Raw genomic sequence first — 20,156 nt, 5'->3', positions numbered from 1 at the left:
AAGTTTGTCGACGACACAACGGCGGTGGGCCTGATCGGTGATGAGACAGCATCCAGGGAGGAGGTTAGAGCCCTGGCAGAATGGTGCCAGGAAAACAACGTCTCCCTCAACAGTAAAACCAAGGAGCTGATCGTGGACTGCAGGAAACGGGGGTGGGGGGCACGCCCCCCTATTGTCATCGACGGGGATGCAGCGGAGGAGCAAAAGCTTCAAGTTCCTCTGGCGTGCACATCACAGAGGACCTGCCACGGTCCAATCACAGTGCCTCTTCCAAGTTCTACAGCTGCACAATGGAGAGCATCTTAACCGGCTGCGTCACCGGTCAGGACGAGTCTGAGGAAGGTCCCGAAAGGTTGTCAAGTACTCCAGTCACCTGAGAGCCACGGACTGTTCACTCCGTTACCATCTGGCAAGTGGTACCGGCGCATCGGGTCTCGGACCAACAGGCTCAAAGACAGCTTCTACCGCCAGGCCGTCAGACTGCTGAACAGCTAACCCTAGCTGTCTCCCTGCACAGACCTGCACCTTAGTCTCTAAGGTGCAAATAGTTTCCATTTGCTCTGATTACACACCCATCCAACCCTCACACACAAACGTATACACAAACACACACACACACACACACACACGCAAACAACCATAAACACACACACACACACACAGAACACTGCTGTTCTATTATATAGCTTATTCTACTGTATGGCCAAGTCACTACTCATCATAGATAGTGTAAATACAGCCCATTATTACTACGCATACTAGCTCTTCTATTACTTGAACCTTTTATTGCTATTATTGATTGATGTACTGTTGAGAGAGCACTTCGCTGCACCTTTTATACCTGCTGTAAACTGTGCAGGTGAACAAGAAAATGTGATTGCAGACGCACCCACAAACTCTAACCATTTCACTTGTCCACGTTACCCCTGACAAACATGCAACCATACACAAAGACCACCTCTGATGTCCTAAAAGGCTATGCATGGTGTAGTCTCGTTTGCCAGACATGGTGGATATGTGGGAGGAGACGACGCATTGTGTATTGTTCTCGTTTACCCCTACTGTATGTGTAGTGTGCAGTACAGTGTCCCCCCCCACCTCTGCAAAGCGTGGTGTTCCGGTGAGCACGGCCCTCAGGGCCAGGACCAGCTCCTCCTGGGTGATGCCATGGGGGTCGTTCGGGGGCTAGATGGGGTCACACACACAAAGGCAGTCATGGAGTTAGATGGCGGTCAACCCATTGAAATGGAATGATTCTCATTCTATGGGTCAACCATTTTAAAAACACTTGAGAACTCTTAAAATGTTTTCATTCGACGAACAAACGTCCAAGTCATCAAACGGCCCTCCCTACAGCTGTAAATGCTCATCAAATGAACGTTCATCTAAAACTGTTCCTAGTAAATTCTAAAATGGTCTCAATTGTCCCATCAACGTGAATCACATAAAACAGTACACAAGCTGTCTGTCAGTATTTTAACTCCGGGGTTAACCATTTCCTACAATCCTCTGCCAGATGCTTGTCAGTGTCACATGGCTCAGGTATCAAAGCACACAGGACAGAGTCTCACATCCACGTTGTCTCCTGACTGGTGTAAGTCCACAACAGCTTCGCAAACAAACACTTACAGGGCTGAAGTCTATAGGGAAACTAACACTTACAGGGCTGAAGTCTATAGGGAAACTAACACTTACAGGGCTGAAGTCTATAGGGAAACTAACACTTACAGGGCTGAAGTCTATAGGGAAACTAACACTTACAGGGCTGAAGTCTATAGGGAAACTAACACTTACAGGGCTGAAGTCTATAGGGAAACTAACACTTACAGGGCTGAAGTCTATAGGGAAACTAACACTTACAGGGCTGAAGTCTATAGGGAAACTAACACTTACAAGGCTGAAGTCTATAGGGAAACTAACACTTACAAGGCTGAAGTCTATAGGGAAACTAACACTTACAGGGCTGAAGTCTATAGGGAAACTAACACTTACAGGGCTGAAGTCTATAGGGAAACTAACACTTACAGGGCTGAAGTCTATAGGGAAACTAACACTTACAGGGCTGAAGTCTATAGGGAAACTAACACTTACAGGGCTGAAGTCTATAGGGAAACTAACACTTACAAGGCTGAAGTCTATAGGGAAACTAACACTTACAGGGCTGAAGTCTATAGGGAAACTAACACTTACAGGGCTGAAGTCTATAGGGAAACTAACACTTACAGGGCTGAAGTCTATAGGGAAACTAACACTTACAGGGCTGAAGTCTATAGGGAAACTAACACTTACAGGGCTGAAGTCTATAGGGAAACTAACACTTACAGGGCTGAAGTCTATAGGGAAACTAACACTTACAGGGCTGAAGTCTATAGGGAAACTAACACTTACAGGGCTGAAGTCTATAGGGAAACTAACACTTACAGGGCTGAAGTCTATAGGGAAACTAACACTTACAAGGCTGAAGTCTATAGGGAAACTAACACTTACAGGGCTGAAGTCTATAGGGAAACTAACACTTACAGGGCTGAAGTCTATAGGGAAACTAACACTTACAGGGCTGAAGTCTATAGGGAAACTAACACTTACAGGGCTGAAGTCTATAGGGAAACTAACACTTACAGGGCTGAAGTCTATAGGGAAACTAACACTTACAGGGCTGAAGTCTATAGGGAAACTAACACTTACAGGGCTGAAGTCTATAGGGAAACTAACACTTACAGGGCTGAAGTCTATAGGGAAACTAACACTTACAGGGCTGAAGTCTATAGGGAAATAGCAGGATGTCACTTCAAACAGCTCCTCTGTGAATTTACCTGAAATAAAACAGAGACGAGATCATACTCTCAGAATTGAGGAATCATTGAATAATACATGTTAAGATAAAATATACTTAAAGGTCATGATAAAGGTTCAATAAAAGGTTAAACAAATGATAATAATGCCTGTATTAAATCTCAACCCAACTACTGGTCTACATAAAAGGGTGCTTAAACCTCTCTTTTAGACTAGCAGTGTGTGTGTGTGTAGGGCTACAGACTAACTTTCCCTCCTGGTGGCACAGGCGCCACTAACATTTTCAGTTGGTGGGACCAGCCCATGATTTGGTCGCACCAAAAATGTTGTCACGCAATAGAAACAAACGTGCAATCATCTTATGAAGTCATTCACAGCGCTGCCGAGATGGTACGCTACCGGTTGGACGTGCTACAAGTTCACTCAATGCCCAGTAAACCTCGGCAACAATGAAGAACAAGACGACAACATGTACAAAAAAAAAAAAAAAAGTACATCAAACACATTTAAAACGTTTCGGAACAACAACAGCTGCACCACAACGTGAGAGCGCACGCGTGTTCTCACCAAGATCATAGCCTTCACGGACAATCTTCCCAGCGATACGGAAGGCCAGGAGAAGGTTACGTGGGTCCCTCTCCCCATCCACTGACTGGACAAACCCAAAGACAAAGTCTGCACCCAGGCCCTTAAGCTCTGTGGGATGGGAAAAGGAGTCAATCAATGTAACAACCTTCCAATACGTAACATGCGGAATAGATCGCGCAGATTATTTTAAAACTGTATCGCTCTCGACAAGGATCTCCGTGACCCGCGGATTTCTCCATTATAGCTACCACACTGCCTGGGCTCTTACCTGACTCTCTGGATTCCATAAGCTGGATGAGGATGTTGTAAACACACGACCGCTCCGCCAGCATCAGGGACTGTAGTGACACAGACAATGAAACCAGATAAACAGAGTCAGGGTGTTGCAGTATAAGAAACATATGGGCTTATTAACCCTTTAATAACTCATTATTTAGGAGAATTTACACTTGACGGGGCAGGTTGGGTGTGTTTACCTGCACATGGATGTCCTGGAATAGTGATTTCAGAATGGACACTGCAGACCCAGGCGGCAACACTGAGCATTTGGTCTGAGAGGATATTTCAAGATGTCGGTCAGGGATAGGCAAGGTACCACCTCTCCCTCTCAGTTCACTTTTGACGGGATAATATTGACATTTCTCTAAAATCTTTGTGAAATTTAACATGACAGAGGTTACTAAGCTTGAGACTTACCAGCGCTTTCAGCCCCTGTATGACATGTGGTGTGATGACATAGTGGTCCTTCAATCTGTTCTCATAAAACACTATAAGGACTTCCACTTAGGACAAAACAAAAAGGAGAAGATAATAAATTGACAGGACATATAGCACACACTAAGCAAATGGCAAAGGTGGGTTATGATGCCAAAGAGGTGCTATAGTGTTGACTACCTTCTCTCTCTGTAAGGTCTCCATGGCACTCCTGTAGGACACTGGAGAGGAGCTGGACACCACGGGCTCGGGTCTGGGGTTGGGAGCTGGTCAGATGCAAACTTCAGAGACAGGATGGTCAAGTTGTTAGTGGAGTCTAGAACTGCATGACATTGAAGTTTATGACATTGTTAGTAACTGGGACAATAATGATGATTGTATACATTACCCCAAGGCTTCGACCAACTGCAGTATAGTAAACTGTCCAGCCTTGAGTTCTAATGCAAAGAAAATTAAGGGCATTTCACTGTACTTGTGCATGTGACATTAAAACTTGAAAATGCATTTATTTAACAAGAGGAAAAGACAAGTGGTCAGTAGGATACATCATGCAGACACTTTAGGAGACAGGAAAGTAGGTCCAGAGTCTAATGTGTTGTGAAAGACTCTTTTCAGAGCCAGCAAATCCGACCCGCTGGTTTACAGCTGCACTTGGGTCGGACAGAATTCCTCCTGTGTAAATTAAGATACCACGGAGCCTGTGTGAGCTTTTGCTCGGAAAATGTACCTCAATCCAGATATTACAAATGCATTGTACTCCGAATTGTCCCATTATCACAAAAGGTACACAGAGATGTAACTACTGTTTGTTTTTTAACAGTCCTACAATCTGCTTGGTGTAAAAGAGGGGACAATTCGGAATACAAGGCATTTCTCATTACGGTACATTTTCAGAGACATCATGCGCTGACTGACTCAGCTGTCTTAAGTTAACATTCACATAAATGCTGTCCGACCCTAGTGCAGCTGTAGCAAACAGGTCAGATCTGCTGGCTAGCTAAAACCATTCAGGTTATGGCCAAGAACAGCGGTCAATGCATTCCTTTGAATTAAGAGACATTGATTGCCAGGTTGTATACGTGCAAAGCTACAGGTACATATGGTAAACTGAACAGGCCAACTTTTTTGGTCGGTTATTTCTATAGCGTGCGGTTGAACACAGGATGTAGCTAAGACTTGTGATAGTTCTGCTGCTAGCTAGCATCTTTGCCAGACATCAGTGACGCGCGATTTATGTATCATTCATTGATTTTTTTTTATCTCAAAAGCCGTATTAGAGAGAAAGGTGGCTTGAATACTTCTGGCAGCTACCTGTTGCGGTGTCTACAGCCTTGCGGTCCTGTTGTCCCAAAACGAATTCTTCTACCAAGCCCAATAGCAAGGCACTATCCGCAGCCATCATGAACAGCCTTGGTTCAAACTGAAGTGAGCATGCGTGGAAAGTTTTTGCGGTTACCCTGATGGGTCACAAAAAAAACGTTATAACGTCGTATGATTTTTAACAACATTACATGCCTACTGTCATTTTTGCAGGGTAATACAGCTGATATTTGACTAACCAAATAATACATCATCTGTTGGTTGTGGAAGTGGCCAAGTGCATATTCCAAATACAACTTTGTATGTTGGAAATCTTATATTGTATTGAATGATTTGCCCATGCATCTGCTAAATATAGCAGGTAAATGTTTAGCAAGGTTGAGGACTTTCAATATTATTCAATATTTTTTTTAAATACAATTCCAATTTACAATATAATCACAAAAAATACATAGATCATCATTACACTTATATTTTCTCTGAAGAAACATAAAATAACATTAAAAAAAACAACGTTCAACCGTTCGAAAGGTGCTCCCTGTATTCGTAACGTGCCATAATTTGACCCCTTTCCCCCTGAGAACGCGCAGGCGTAAAAAGTTAGTGTTTCTATCTGCACCAGAAAGGGAAGGGGGATTTAAAACCAGGCTGACAAAAATGAGAAGGGTTGGAAATTCTCCATATCCACAATCAATTGTTTTATCTAAGTTAGTTAGCTATATGTTTAGAATATTTACCTGGTCGCTAGTGCATAAAATTCTGCTTACTAATTTTAGCTAGCAAGAAAGTTGCTTAATTGTTGGCTACAAAGAAAGCGAACTTGTCTAAATTTGTATTTATAGAGGGATATCTAGCGTTAAACTATAATGCAATCATTGATTGTTGACATTATATTTATCCAATTTAGCTGTCTAGACATTCTGCACGTGACTACTGATTTTGGAACGTTGGATCACATCAAACAATAATAAAACGGAGATAGCTAGCGTACTTTCTAGCTTGTTAGCACGCTAGCTTGCTTCCGCGCTTGCTAGCTAGTTCTTCTACCAGCGTGCACATTACCTCCGTTACTTTGTGGATTCTTCTATCAAGATAATTAACTTGACCTCGTTCCTTTTGTACAGTGGATCTGTATATATTTGTTTTGGAACCAGCTAGCAGTTGGCTAATGATGGGGCCCCGACATAGTTAGCCATCTGATACAAATCATGGGAGGATGTGTTGGGAGAGAACGCGAGGACACACAGGGCCACGGTTCATCCAGGAGCGGTGGAAGGACACACCGAAAACGTGGAGGTAAGTTAACCAAACGATTACTCGTTGTCTGAGTGCCTCGAATACAAACCTAGTTCATTACATTGCATGGTAAATGTTTAGCAGATAGTGTATTGTTGTGCCATACCCATGTAATTACTAACTCCCCGGCCCAGTGCAATAATACTGGCCAATAGGATTTTCTCCTTAGGTTCTCAAGTGTAGTGCATACCCAATAGTACCACATGAGTCTTTAAAACTCATAAAACCTAACGGTCAAACAAGGAAATGGTTCCAATCGTTTTTCCACCATATATTTTTCCCATAGGGGATTTTAGAAACGCATAGCTAAAATAAGGACTGTGCTTCGTGTAGGCTTACCCTGGCGTGACGTTTTGCTAACCGTGTAAATCTCTCTAGGACAAGGTGACTTGTTAATATATTCAACTGTATTTACCCCCCCCCCCCAAAAAAAAAAAGACAGCCATATTTGCAACTAATTTGTATATCATAAAGAACTACAAATGCTATGATGATCTGAACGAGACTGCCAAATTGAGGCAAAGGTAAGAAACTCTGGATTAACTATCTAATGTTAGCTACATTTAGTAATTATTAAATTGGCAACATTTCTTTAAATTTACAATTCTGCAAGCTGTCTTGTGCAAGTTTTAAAATCGACACAATACCTGTTAGCAAAGGTGTTAGCTAGAGATGACGTGCAGGAGCTTGCAGGGATTTGTAGTCTTGCATATCTACTTTGACGCTAATTTGCATTTTTGAATCTGAGAGTAAATATAGCCGACTATATTGATAAGTCACCTTGTCTGAGAGAGTTACATGGTCATCAAAACGTCAGGGAACCATTTCCCTGTTTTATGGGTATTATGACATCTCCACTGTGGGGCTCTATGGACTGACCAAGAAACTGTAGGAAAAATTGTTATCTCCCCCCCATCTTACAGGGCACAAATGGAAACATTAATGAGTTACTTCCTCTTATCTCTCTACCAACCAATAGCTGTATAAATAGCTACCAACACAACTAGGATACACCTGTTTTGAGAATACTGATTGGAATATGACTGAAGATTCATCCACCCGGGACTCATCCATCAACGTTGTGGAATATACATTGAGGGTACAAACATCAACAACATATCTCAGGCAGTAGGAAGCTCTCTCATCCATTTATATGCAGATTATAGTTTTATACTCAGCTGGATTTTGTAAATGCTCTACAACAAAGCTTTCTCTACCCTTAACCTTGTTCGGAACACCTCCAAAACAAAGGTCATGCGGTTTGGTGAGAAGAATGCCCCTCTCCCCACAGGTGTGATTACTACTTTAGAGCTAGAGGTAGTTACCTCATACAATTACTTGGGAGTATGGCTAGACGGTACACTGTCCTTCTCTCAGCACATATCAAAGCTGCAGGCTAAAGTTAAATCTAGACTTGGTTTCCTCTATCGTAATTGCTCCTCTTTTACCCCAGCTGCCAAACTAACCCTGATTCAGATGACCATCCTACCCATGCTAGATTACGGAGACATAATTTATAGATCGGCAGGTAAGGGTGCTTTCGAGCGGCTAGATGTTCTTTACCATTCGGCCATCAGATTTGCCACCAATGCTCCTTATAGGAGTCATCACCGCACTCTATACTCCTCTGTAAACTGGTCATCTCTGTATAACTATCGCAAGACCCACTGGTTGATGCTTATTTATTAAACACTCTTATGCCTCACTCCCCCTATCTGCGATATCTACTGCAGCCCTCATCCTCCACATACAACACCCATTCTGCCAGTCACATTCTGTTAAAGGTCCCCAAAGTAAACACATCCCTGGGTCGCTCCTCTTTTCAGTTCGCTGCAGCTAGCGACTGGAACAAGCTGCGACAAACACTCAAACTGGACAGTTTTATCTCAATCTCTTCATTCAAAGACTCAATCATGGACACTCTTACTGACAGTTGTGGCTGCTTTGTGTGATGTATTGTTGTCTCTACCTTCTTGACTGTGCCCAATAATGTTTGTACCATGTTTTGTGCTGCTACCATGTTGTGTTGCTACCATGCTGTGTTGTCATGTGTTGCTGCCTTGCTATGTTGTTGTCTTAGGTCTCTCTTTATGTAGTGTTGTCTCTCTTGTTGGGATGTGTGTTTTTGTCCTATATTTATTTATTTATTTATTTATTTATTTATTTATTTATTTTTTAATCTCAGCCCCTGCAGGATGTCTTTTGCCTTTTGGTAGGCCGGCATTGTAATTAAGAATTTGTTGTTAACTGACTTGCCTAGTTAAATAAAGGTTAAATAAATACAAAATAAATAGCATTGCACCCCCCCTTTGCCCTCAGAACAGCCTCAGTTTGTTCGCCATGGACTGCAAGGTGTCAAACGTTCCAAAGGGATGCTGGCCCATGTTGACTCCAATGCTTCCCACAGTTGTGTCAAGTTGGCTGGATGGCCTTTGGGTGGTGGACCATTCTTGATACACACAGGAAACTGTTGAGCCTGAAAAGCCCAGCAGCGTTGCAGTTATTGACACACTCAAACTGGTGCGCCTGGCATCTACCATACCCCGTTCAAAGGCAAAATCCATGTCTCAAGGCTTAAAAATATATCTTAAACCGGTCTCCTCCCCTTCATCTACACAGATTTTTGAAGTGGATTTAACAAGTGACATCAATAAGGGATCATAGCGTTCATCTGGATTCACCTGGTCAGTCTGTCATGGAAAGAGTAGGTGTTCCTAGTATTTTGTACACTCAGTGTACATCGTCAGTCACAGGCTTCATTAGGAAATGTGTTGATGTAACCACAATAACAATCCAGACATACCCTGGATCAACAGACCAATCCGTAGCACGATGAGAGCCCGTACTGCAGTATTCAATGTCAGCAGAAAGAACTTTGATGACCCGGTGGCGTGCGACCCGTACAAGGCAAGCAGGTACGAGCTCTGGAAATCCTTTAAGCACGCAAAAAGACAATACAAACTCAAACTTGAATCGATGTTCAACAACTGACTCGCGATGCATGTGGCAAGGACAACAGGCTATCACAGGCTGCAAAGGCAAATCCAGCTGTGTGATGCCCACTGACGCCTCCCTCCCAGACGAGCTTAACACATTCCATGCACGCTTTAAGGCAGACGATACTGAGCCATCCAGGAAGGCTCTCACTCCCCTGGATGTCCATGCGCTTTCGCTCTTCGGGGCTGACGTGAGTATTCACAGAATGTTCCTCACAAAGCCACCGGCTCAGATGGCATCCCTTGCTGCGTCCCCAGCGTGTGCGCTGACAGGCGGGCATCTTCTCAGACGTCTTCTCAGACATCTTCAACCTGTCCTTTTACCAGGTTGTAGTCCCCACTTGCTTCAAGGAGACCACCATCATCCCGTTTCCCAAATTACTATCGCCCCACGCATGCACCCTTGTCTTCGTGAAATCAAATAAAATGTTGTTTGTCACATGCGCCGAATACAACGGGTGTAGACCTTACAGTGAAGTGTTTACTTAACCAACAATGCAGTTTTAAGAAAATGCCTAAAAAGCGAGGCTATATACAGGGGGCACCTGTTAGTCGAGGTAATATGTACATGTAGGTAGAGTTATTATCTATGCAGAGTCACTTTAATAACAGAGATGGTTATGGTCAGCATACCAGGCACACTGGACCCACCCCAATTTGCCTACTGCTTCAACAGATCCACGGAAGATGCCATTTCCATCGCTATTCACACGGCCCGAACACGTCTGGACAAGATGAACACCTATGTGAGAATGCTGTTCATTGACTACAGTTCAGCATTCAACACTATTGTTCCCTCCAAGGACTTCCCGAAAGGCAGACCACAGGCTGTGAGGATTGGCAACAACACTTCCTCCACACTAACTCTTAACACATGGGCCCCCCAGAGGGGTGTCCTCTGCCTTCTGCTGTACTCCCTGTTCACCCATGACTGCGTGGCTTTGCACGACACCAACTCCCAAGTTTGCTGATGAAACCACGATTGTAGGCCTGATAACCAACAACAACGAGTCAGTCTATAGGGAGGAGGTAAGAGAACTGGCATTGTGGGACAGCAACCTCTTCCTCCAATGTCAGCAGAACAAAAGACTTGATTGTTAAATTCAGGAAGCAGAGGAGGGAACTGGCCTCGGTCCACATCACCGGGACTGCAGTAGATTTTAAGTTCCTCTGCATCTACGTCACAGACCATGGACCAACGCCACCACTCTTGCCAAGAGGGTGTAACGGCGTCTCTACTTCCTAAGGCGGCTGAAGAAATCTGGCATGCCACCCCGGGTCCTCTCCATATACTACCGCTGCACCATCGAGAGAATCCTGATGGGTTGCATCACAGCCTGGTTCGTTGAATTGCGCCATCCACGACAGCAAGGCCCTTCAGCGAGTGGTGAAGATTATCCAGTATGTCACTGGGGCTGTGTTTCTACTTGAAACGGTGCCTGAGGAAGTCCCGAAGCATCAAGTCCCCACACACCCCAGCCACGAGCTGTTAACTCCCTTACCGTCGGGAGGATAGGAACTGTTGTAGAAACTATCTATAAGCCATCAGACTGCTGAACACTTGAACTGGACTGACCATCTGCACTGACTCTTCGTACCTTAGCACACATGCACTCACTCACACACATATACAGTACATTTTATGTTACACAAACGCATCACAACCACCTGCACTGACTCTCTGCACCTTAGCATGCATGCACCCACTTACACAAACATCCAGGTTTTCCAGGTTCAAAAAAGGGCTTAGGTAGTTGGCCTTGTAGGGGGGATGCCAAAAGCCTTTCGGCGTGGCTGAACTTGACAGAGAATTTTAGAGGCCCTTATCTTGGTGCTGTAGAGGCAATTTTAAGCCAATTTTCTGCAATTCTACATATTTCTCCATTGGCTTGAGATACATTTTTCCAGTTTCAAAGCTAATTTCCTGCAATACTATGCGTTTTGCCATGGCTAATGCTGTGTTCTTTTGCTCAAACATAACACATTTAAAGGAATACCTCGGGATTTTGGTAATGATGCACTTTATCTACTTTCCCAGAGTCAGATGAACTCATGGACAGCATTTTTATGTATGTCCTGTATGAAGGAAGTTGGAGGCATTTTTGGGAGCCAATGATAACTAGCACTAGTTAGTCACTTCCTTCAAACTGCTTGCAGAGACACCAATGTTATCCACTAGTTCATCTGGCTCTGGGGAAGTAAAGGGCCTCATTGCCGCCTAAAAGAATCCACCATACGTGTAAATGTTGTACTATAATTTGTGCCTTCCTGTATCATGCGTATGCTAAAATGTTTTCTATTCTACTGAGCCGTTTACTTTATGCTCGTGTTATCTGAGATATTTGTATTGTCGAAGGAACCTAGAAGTAAGCATTTCGTTGGCTGGATACCTTCTGTATCCTGTACATACGCCTAATAAAATGTGAAACTCATTTAGCGTCAATAATACAAGGGAGTTATAGGGGACTTTGTGGTTGAGGTGACTCTTTACCAACAGTGTTTCAATGTGCGATGCTCAAGTCCATTACCTCGCTAAGCTCAAAAATAATTTTCTGCAGAAGGCAAATTGCCATGTTTCACCGTTTTTATAGCTAGTTGTCTTTTTAAGTGACTGATGCAATGTAGATTGCTGCTAAAGCACTTTGGATGTAAATTTGCACAGCGATTTTTAAGCTACAGGCTACAAATGGTCTAGGTGTAATGAAACACAAATTGGGAACTTCCAAGGGACACGGAAAGCAGGAAGATCCCTCTGCCACATAAACCTTTTGGACCGATCATCACCTCAGCCCAGTTTTGAAAATAGTCTTGCACTCGACTGTGGGACTGTCACAATGTGCCGTTGCAGACTTTGTTTGTGTATTGTCGTACACCAGATCTGTGGATCTAGCCTACACAGCTGACTGAAGAACCAACAATGACTTGTAGAGACCTTTGGAGCAGTGAGTGCTCGATGCAGGTAGAGTAGAAGTGCTCCCAGGCCGGTAATAAGTCACTTCATGTCATAGATAATTGACACTGGTTGTTGGGGTGGGATTTGCATGGGTATGGTGTGTGTGTGTGGGAGGGGTCCGTGGGTGGCTTTTGACAACTTATTTGTGATTCCTCTTGTTGGGTAATATTCAATAAATATAGTATCTGAATCCTATACATTTAAAATGGCCACTGGGTGCAATCAATTAGTGTAATTTCTCAGATCTAATTACATGTCAACAAAATGTTTCAGTAATGCCAATCTTACCTGTTTCTACCAACAGTTTCAGAACAATCGGTCTCATGGCTTGCTGAATATTCATGGAACAACTCCCCAGTAAATCGGTCTTGGCCCAAACCTAGTTTTGACTTAAATATAATTTATTCCTACATGGCAGTACTGTATGTGAAAGGGATACTTCCTAGTCTTGCGGATATGCTTTTCAGCTCTGTTGGTTCAGGGCTGAAATTGGCCTACTTCAATGTTGACATTGCAGAGGTGAAAGCAGGCTGTAGGCCTCTAGGCACATAAATCCACCCTGTATTTTGTAGTATCAGGGGAGGGGAGGAGCTATGATTGTAACTTATTAATTTGCACCCATGCTTTTTAACAGCCTGTATCGGTGGGCTATTTCTACATGTCCTGAAACGATATGAAAAGTTATGTTCTGTAATCCAATCATGTCTGTGAAATGCATTTCATGCCCCTTCATAACCTCAACCCATTTAACAAGTCCCACATGAGGAGCATACCCTGCTATTGCGTCATGTGGCTGTAATGTGTCTCCAATGCTTTGGCAACACTGATTCACAATGGGTGGCCAGAGGAGATGCTCCCATCTGCACACCTGCAAATGGGCCGTAAACATTTCTGAACTATTTGCTAGATTGTGTTGCCAAATCTGTTAACGGGTAATCAAGACTACACATTAGCCTGGTCTATACACTTTTTCCAGAGGCCTAGTCTAGGCTACAGTGCCTTCAGAAAGTATTCATACCTCTTAACTTGTTCCACATTTTGTTGTTACAGCCTGAATTCAAGTTTTTTTTTTTACCTCGCCCATCTACACACAATATGACAACGTGAAAATATGATTTTAGAAATGTTTGCCTATTTATTGAAAATGAAATCTCATTCACACCCCTGAGTAAATACATGTTAGAATCACCTTTGGCAGCGATTACAGCTGTGCGTCGTTCTGGGTAAGTCTCTAAGAGCTTTGCACATCTGGATTGTATAATATTTTATAGGTTCTTCAAGCGCTGTCAAATTGGTTGTTTATCATTGCTAGACAAACATTTTCCAGTCTTGCCATACATTTTCAAGCAGATTGAAGTCAAAACTGTAACTCGGCCACTTTGGAACATTCCCTGTCTTCTGGGTAAGCAACTTGTGTAGATTTGTCCTTGTGTTTTAGTTTATTATCCTGCGGAAATCTCCCAGTGTCTGATGGAAAGCAGACTGAACACGGTTTTCCTCTAGGATTTTTCATGTGCTTAGCTTTTTTTTATCCTGGGAAAAACTCCAGTTCTTTAATGATTACAAGCATACCCATAACTAATGTTCCCTCAGAAGAAAATCTGCACTGAGCAAATTTCAGGTCTGCTGAGAGCAGAATTCTGTGCAATTTCTGGTGTGTGTTTACTGTGAACGCAGAGGCTGTACCCGCTTTAAGTAGCACTTTTAACAGTGGCCAAGTAGGCTATTGTGGCTATTTGATCATAATGTAGGCCTTCCAGAGTGGCCTACCATAAAAAAACAATGGAGAAAAATGCATCCCATAACATTTTAACATGGAAATAGCTGTTCTATCATTCAGGCAACAGTACCAGTGAATGTGTGGTGTTCAATGTAGGCCTACATTCCATGAGACTATAGGGGGAAAAAACATTTTAAAAAACCATGCATGGCCTGACAACCTGTTTATCCACGTGTCCTTCAGACAAGGTGACTGAAAATGTTTGACGCAAGAAACCCTTTTACTAAATAAAATGCATTATTCCCGTACCATTATTAGACAATCAGAATAATTGTGCTACCCTCTGCCTATTGGCCACTTACCTAATTCAAGACGTCTCAAAATACACTGCCCCTTTAAGACAAAAAAAGCTCTTTATCTGACTTGCTTTTCAAAGAGCTAGAAATGCACACATTTTGTGCTCTTGTAGGAAGCAACCACTGCCCCATTTGTTAACTAGAACTTAGCTATAACTGGGATAATAACTCACTAACTAGCAAAGAAAATGATCAAATGTGCACAGGTTGCTACATGCAGCTGTCACTTTGATCTCAAAACATGCGCATGAACTCGCAACCACTCATGCTGTAAACACAGTTCAAAGTGAATTGCACAGATCCATATATAGCTATGGCTATTTGCATATAGGCCTACTGCAGCTCTGATTTGGTTATGGTGTACCGGTCTGTGTAGAGTACAGGCCTGAGTCATGCCTGTCAATGCAATAGAATCCTACTCCAATGCGCTCTGTCTACAAGAATCTCTTGCACCGTTAGTTAGTTTTTCTGTATGTTACATTGAAAGTGGCTAATATTGCGTCGATTTCAAGCACAATTCCCACAGTAGAGCGAAATGTTGACGGTGGTAACCGAAGGGGAAAACTAAGTTGAGTTGTTCAATCTCGTGCTTCTCTGGCTGGTTAATATTTCTTCTGCATGGCAGTCTGAGGGGAGAAGCACACCTACGCAGCTTCAAGGCAACATTGCCCGTAACAATGTGCAGCCACCACTATGCTTGAAAATATGGCAAGTAGTACTCAGTAATGTATTGGATTTGCCCCAAACATAACACTTTGTATTCAGGACAAAGTTAATTGCTTTGCCACACTTTTTTTGGCAGTATACTTTAGTGCCTTGTTGCAAACAGGATGCATTTTTTGGAGTATTTAAAAAAATATTCTGTACAGGCTTCCTTTTCACTCTGTCAATTAGCTTAGTATTGTGGTGTAACTACAACGCTGTTTCTCAGTCTTCAGTTTCCTTCTATCGCAGCCATTCAACTTGGGGCTTGTTAAGCACATTTTTACTCCTGAACTTGTTTAGGCTTGCCATAATACTTATTCGCTCCACTTTGACATGTGTAGCCCACTGATCAGAAATCTCAATTTGATCCATGTTAAATTCAGGATGTAGCACAACAAATTGTGGAAAATGTCAAGGGGCGTAAATACTTTCTTCGGGCTCTGTATATGATGACTGGTAAGTCTTCCGGTCCTTTTTTCCCCAAGACTTAGCCTGTATGTTGAGTTGAACATGTATCGTGTCCCTTACGACATCATAGTGTTACACACACAGCTGTGTGTCTTGGTCCTGTGTGCTTCCTAATCCAACAGCTCTTGTAGACTTGTCCACCACTCTGCCTGAGTGCTAGTAGGAAGACCCAATGTTACACGCCCTACAAATCCTACAGTGTGTCCTCCCGATTTAGTTACTCCTTGTAAGCTGCCTGCACTATAAATAATTTGTTTGGAGGAAAGGCAACCTTTTAGATACTTGGCAACTGTCTTTGTTGCCCCTCCTTGCTGCTCTTGGTTTGCCTACTTGACAATGAAGACCAGCGAGACCTCTAGCTGGTCATTTTAGGACCACAATCGCCGGCTTCGTATTCTCCCTTTTTTTTTACCTGTTTAAATGCTCGCTCGGTTGCAAGCGAACCTGGGTTAGGCCTGTTTAGTACCTGCTACAGTCTGTGCCGAAGTCACGCTCCGGTGCCGACTATAAAACTCAGCTGCTCAGTTTGGCACAATGTCCTGGGAGACCGGGACCCTCCTCTCTATGCCATTCTGAGGGCTACTTGTCAGCTGTCTGCCGGACTCCAATTAAGCCGTCTCTTCTTTAGGTTATGCGTTAGACCGAGACAGGATGCACTTTAGAAGCTCTGTATGCTGGGCCAGCCTGGTGCTGAAAAGTGTTTTCCTGGCAAGGCTGCCCCGATATGTGTGCAGTGCTAAGCATGGCTAATGTTTCAGATGTACACGTGTAGTACTGTCTGCATGCTCTAATTCTAAACACTGATGGGGTGGGTGGGGGGTCACTGGCAATGATCAACTGGAGAGATTCTCCAGACGGGCAGACCCAAACACTCCGCAAACGTATTGTTAACTGGCACGTTGTTTTTGTCAAAAACAACTTTATATCCAAGGATTGCCTCTGATTTGACGGCCTGCACCGTTAGACCCGATGACGTGTTTCCGCGCGTGAGTTTGGCTAGCTAACGTCGCCATGACGTCGCCTACAGGTGTGAGCTGGGATTTCTATTGGAGAAGCAGTGTTTGCCTAACTGTATTGTATAACCAGATTTTTCTGCCATTGAAAGCGTGTACATTCAACAACAAGATTTGGGGTGGGAAAACTCTGTCAGTGTAAACCTAAATGACTAAAACAGATCATGTAGAAAAGATCATCTATATATTTTTATTCTAATATTTGAGAATTAGACCGGGCACGCGTCTGCGCCATGGCATGTATTTTGATTTTTGTCCAGACGCGATCAGGACACGCAGGTTGAAATATCAAAGCAAACTCTGAACCAACTATATTAATTTGGGACAGGTTTAAATGCATAAAACCACTCATGGCAATTTAGCTAACTAGCTTGCTCTTAGTAGCTCATTTGTCCTGGGATATAAACGTTGGGTTGTTATTTTACCTGAAATGCACAAGGTCCCCTACTCTGACAATTAATCCACAGATAAAAAGGTAAACCTTGTTAGTTTCTAGTAATCTCTCCTCCTTCAGTCTTCTTTTTCTGTGGACTTTATGGCGGTTGGCAACCAACGTTTTTAAGGTGCATTACCACCACAAACTGGACTGGTGTGTGGACCTCAGTTCAGCTTTCAATCACCCACATGGATATATGCTCCTAAAACCCAATGAGGAGATGGGAGAGGCGGGACTTGCAGCACGTCAAGCATCAAAAATAGAACCAACTTCTATTTTAGTGCCCAGATGCTCGTTGACGCGTGTGAGCAGTTTGGATGAAATTATTGAATAACAATGTATGTGTACATTTATTTTGTAACGCCAGCGGTGTGGTGAGCATGTTACAATCACCAAAATAAAAGCTAGACAGTCAAGGAGAATAGATTGTTTGAGCCAAACAACACTGCATTAGCCATGGCAAAATGCATAGAATTCAAGGACATTTCTCTTAGCTCCATGGGGAAATTTGTGGAATTGCTGGAAATTGGCTTTAAAAATGCAATCGTTTCTCTACGCCGCCAAGATGTGGTGTGTGAACATTTAGCCGCGCCCCCCTGCTACGCCCACCACCTAAGCCGCTTTTGATCCAGAACAAACCCTGGTAATGTATAGGCTATAATGGGTATCATATCGGGGACCCCCCCCCAGTGTATACGGTATACCACCCAAGGCTATATGGGATGTAACCCAGTATACAGTACTGTATATTACCAAGGTATGTGACTAAAACCGTAGTTGTTTCAATGCAAACTGTGTAACAATATTGTGGCACATAGTCTATAGGTTGATACTAGAAAAAAACATCTGTTGATTCCTCCTTGCAGGTCGCAATGAGCCCCTCAAGAAGGACAAGCCCAAGTGGAAGAGTGACTACCCCATGACGGAGGGCCAGCTCCGCAGTAAGAGGGATGAATTCTGGGACACGGCCCCGGCTTTCGAGGGACGCAAGGAGATATGGGACGCCCTGAAGGCGGCCACTGTGGCCCTGGAGTGCAACGACCACGAGCTGGCCCAGGCCATAGTGGATGGAGCCAGCATCACACTGCCACACGGTGAGGACCACAGACATACAGACAAGACCTGGTTCATGCCATGGTGAAGGAGCCAGCATTACACTGCAGAACTGTGTTATGGGGGAAGCTATCGTCCCTGGGGGCACATTTTGAAACCTGAATAGACTGTCAGTACATTTGGTTTGGAACAATGGCGATATTACCCCATGCTCTGATTGGACAACTATTAACCTGACAATAAAATCTGTTTCTTTGATTCATGCCTGAGTCAAGACAACTTTCTGTGCAGTAGTGAAGTAACACATTTAACAACCCAAACATGTTTTTTCTTTGTGTGTTCCAGGGTCCCTGACAGAGTGTTATGACGAGCTAGGTAGCTGCTACCAGCTGCCCGTCTACTGCCTGGCCCCTCCGGTCAACCTGATCTCGGAGCGCAGCGACGAGGACCCCAGTGACAACCCCGAGCCCACCGCTGCCCCCAAGAAGGAGTTCCAGCTCAAGGTGCGCCTTTCCACGGGCAAGGACCTGCGCCTTAGCGCTAGCATGGCTGACCCCATCGGGCAGCTGAAGAAGCAGCTGCAGGCCCAGGAGGACATCGACACAGCCCACCAGCGCTGGTTCTTCTCGGGCAAGCTGCTCACGGACAAGACCCGCCTGCAGGACACCAAGATCCAGAAGGACTTTGTCATCCAGGTCATCGTCAATCCGCAAGCCCCCATTAACTAGGTCCCAGATGAGAGTAGGAGTGAAGAGGGGTGATGGAGAGACCGGACTGGAATAGAGGAACCCTGGATAATGGCTTTACAGCTGCTCTTTAAAACGGAGAGGTGATTTGGGGGATTATAAGAGATGAATAACAGAAGGGAGATACTCCTAAGTGCTGCTTTTCAATGTCTACCATTAAAGAGTGTGATTATATTTTGAGTGCGTGACTTCACTGTGGGAGGGTTGGTTGGTCGATTTGATTGATCTAGCCAGACCAGACCACTCACTCTGAGAAGGGTGATCTGTGTCACTCACCACACTAACTCTGGAGTCACACTGTCCACTGAGACCTCTACCCTCCTCCCCCTGCAAAAATGACCCGACCCAAATCACAGCAGAATTGCCCCCCCCCCCCAGATGTGAGACACTGCAGGTGTGAACTGCATGGCATGTGCAAGGGGTCTGCGCCTGCACTAACGGTAACTTAAGTGCCAATATAAATCGCAGAGTAATTTGGATCGGTTGTAAAGCACATCGTCCCCGCCCCGTCATAGATTCCTACCATGATCCTCCCTCAAGTGAAATACAAACTATTTTTCTCATTCTTGTTCTTTTAATAAGCTTTTTTTGCACACTTGATTATACTTGCGTAGTAGTTTGTGTGCCTTCAAGGAAGAAAGCAAAACAAAATCCCAGGGGGAAAACTCTAGTTTTACTGCTAAAGCCTTCTGTCTCTAGATTCAGGAATAATCTTTTCATAGATCTATAAAAATCCGAAGGATACTGCTGCCTTTTCCGATCGTTTGTCTTGTCAGTCGTTGAAGTTCAAATTTACTGTGGTGTTTTCATGGCTGTTTTCCATGCGTTGTCACCCTATTTCTTTAGTTTTTTTTATGTACTGTAAAGTGACTATGATTAGAGCCCAGCCCTCATGCTGTGCCACATAACAATCCTGAGGTGAAATGTGAAGATGATTGGAGAATGCCTCTGTTTTTAATATACACTGCTCAAAAAAATAAAGGGAACACTTAAACAACA

General features: G+C 43.8%; 2 protein-coding genes across 6 annotated transcripts in view; one reads left to right on the top strand and one right to left on the bottom strand.

The window, feature by feature from the left end:
* The window catches only part of LOC115201114 (MMS19 nucleotide excision repair protein homolog), a 22,529-nt gene extending 9,411 nt beyond the window's left edge, over nucleotides 1-13,118 (bottom strand). Inside the window, exons 1-10 of one of the 2 annotated variants that reach the window (XM_029764410.1) lie at nucleotides 12,949-13,118; nucleotides 5,407-5,552; nucleotides 4,484-4,532; nucleotides 4,276-4,376; nucleotides 4,078-4,163; nucleotides 3,858-3,932; nucleotides 3,650-3,719; nucleotides 3,361-3,489; nucleotides 2,752-2,813; nucleotides 1,099-1,185 (exon numbers count right to left, since the gene is read on the bottom strand). In XM_029764410.1, coding sequence (XP_029620270.1) covers nucleotides 1,099-1,185; nucleotides 2,752-2,813; nucleotides 3,361-3,489; nucleotides 3,650-3,719; nucleotides 3,858-3,932; nucleotides 4,078-4,163; nucleotides 4,276-4,376; nucleotides 4,484-4,532; nucleotides 5,407-5,497 — 750 coding nt within the window. In that variant the 5' untranslated portion in view covers nucleotides 5,498-5,552; nucleotides 12,949-13,118. Of the gene's footprint in view, nucleotides 1-1,098; nucleotides 1,186-2,751; nucleotides 2,814-3,360; nucleotides 3,490-3,649; nucleotides 3,720-3,857; nucleotides 3,933-4,077; nucleotides 4,164-4,275; nucleotides 4,377-4,483; nucleotides 4,533-5,406; nucleotides 5,553-12,948 lie in introns of those variants that run through there. The other variant, XM_029764411.1, reaches the window with a different exon arrangement.
* Nucleotides 6,000-20,156, top strand: LOC115201117 (ubiquitin domain-containing protein 1). Of its 4 annotated transcripts, XM_029764416.1 has the most exons (4): nucleotides 6,000-6,081; nucleotides 6,540-6,711; nucleotides 18,225-18,452; nucleotides 18,757-20,156. In XM_029764416.1, the coding sequence occupies exons 2-4, from the start codon at nucleotides 6,624-6,626 to the stop codon at nucleotides 19,137-19,139; spliced, it is 699 nt and encodes a 232-aa protein (XP_029620276.1). In that variant the 5' UTR covers nucleotides 6,000-6,081; nucleotides 6,540-6,623; the 3' UTR covers nucleotides 19,140-20,156. The 4 variants fall into 4 exon arrangements, with proteins under 4 accessions (XP_029620276.1, XP_029620274.1, XP_029620277.1 ...); XM_029764414.1 differs by having other exon boundaries at nucleotides 6,015-6,711; XM_029764417.1 differs by lacking the exons at nucleotides 6,000-6,081; nucleotides 6,540-6,711 and adding an exon at nucleotides 15,585-15,897.

The sequence above is a fragment of the Salmo trutta genome, chromosome 10, assembly GCF_901001165.1.
Source record: "Salmo trutta chromosome 10, fSalTru1.1, whole genome shotgun sequence".
Taxonomy (NCBI): domain Eukaryota; kingdom Metazoa; phylum Chordata; class Actinopteri; order Salmoniformes; family Salmonidae; genus Salmo; species Salmo trutta.
Note: the sequence above shows the minus strand (reverse complement) of the source record. Positions and strands in the feature narration are given on the sequence as shown.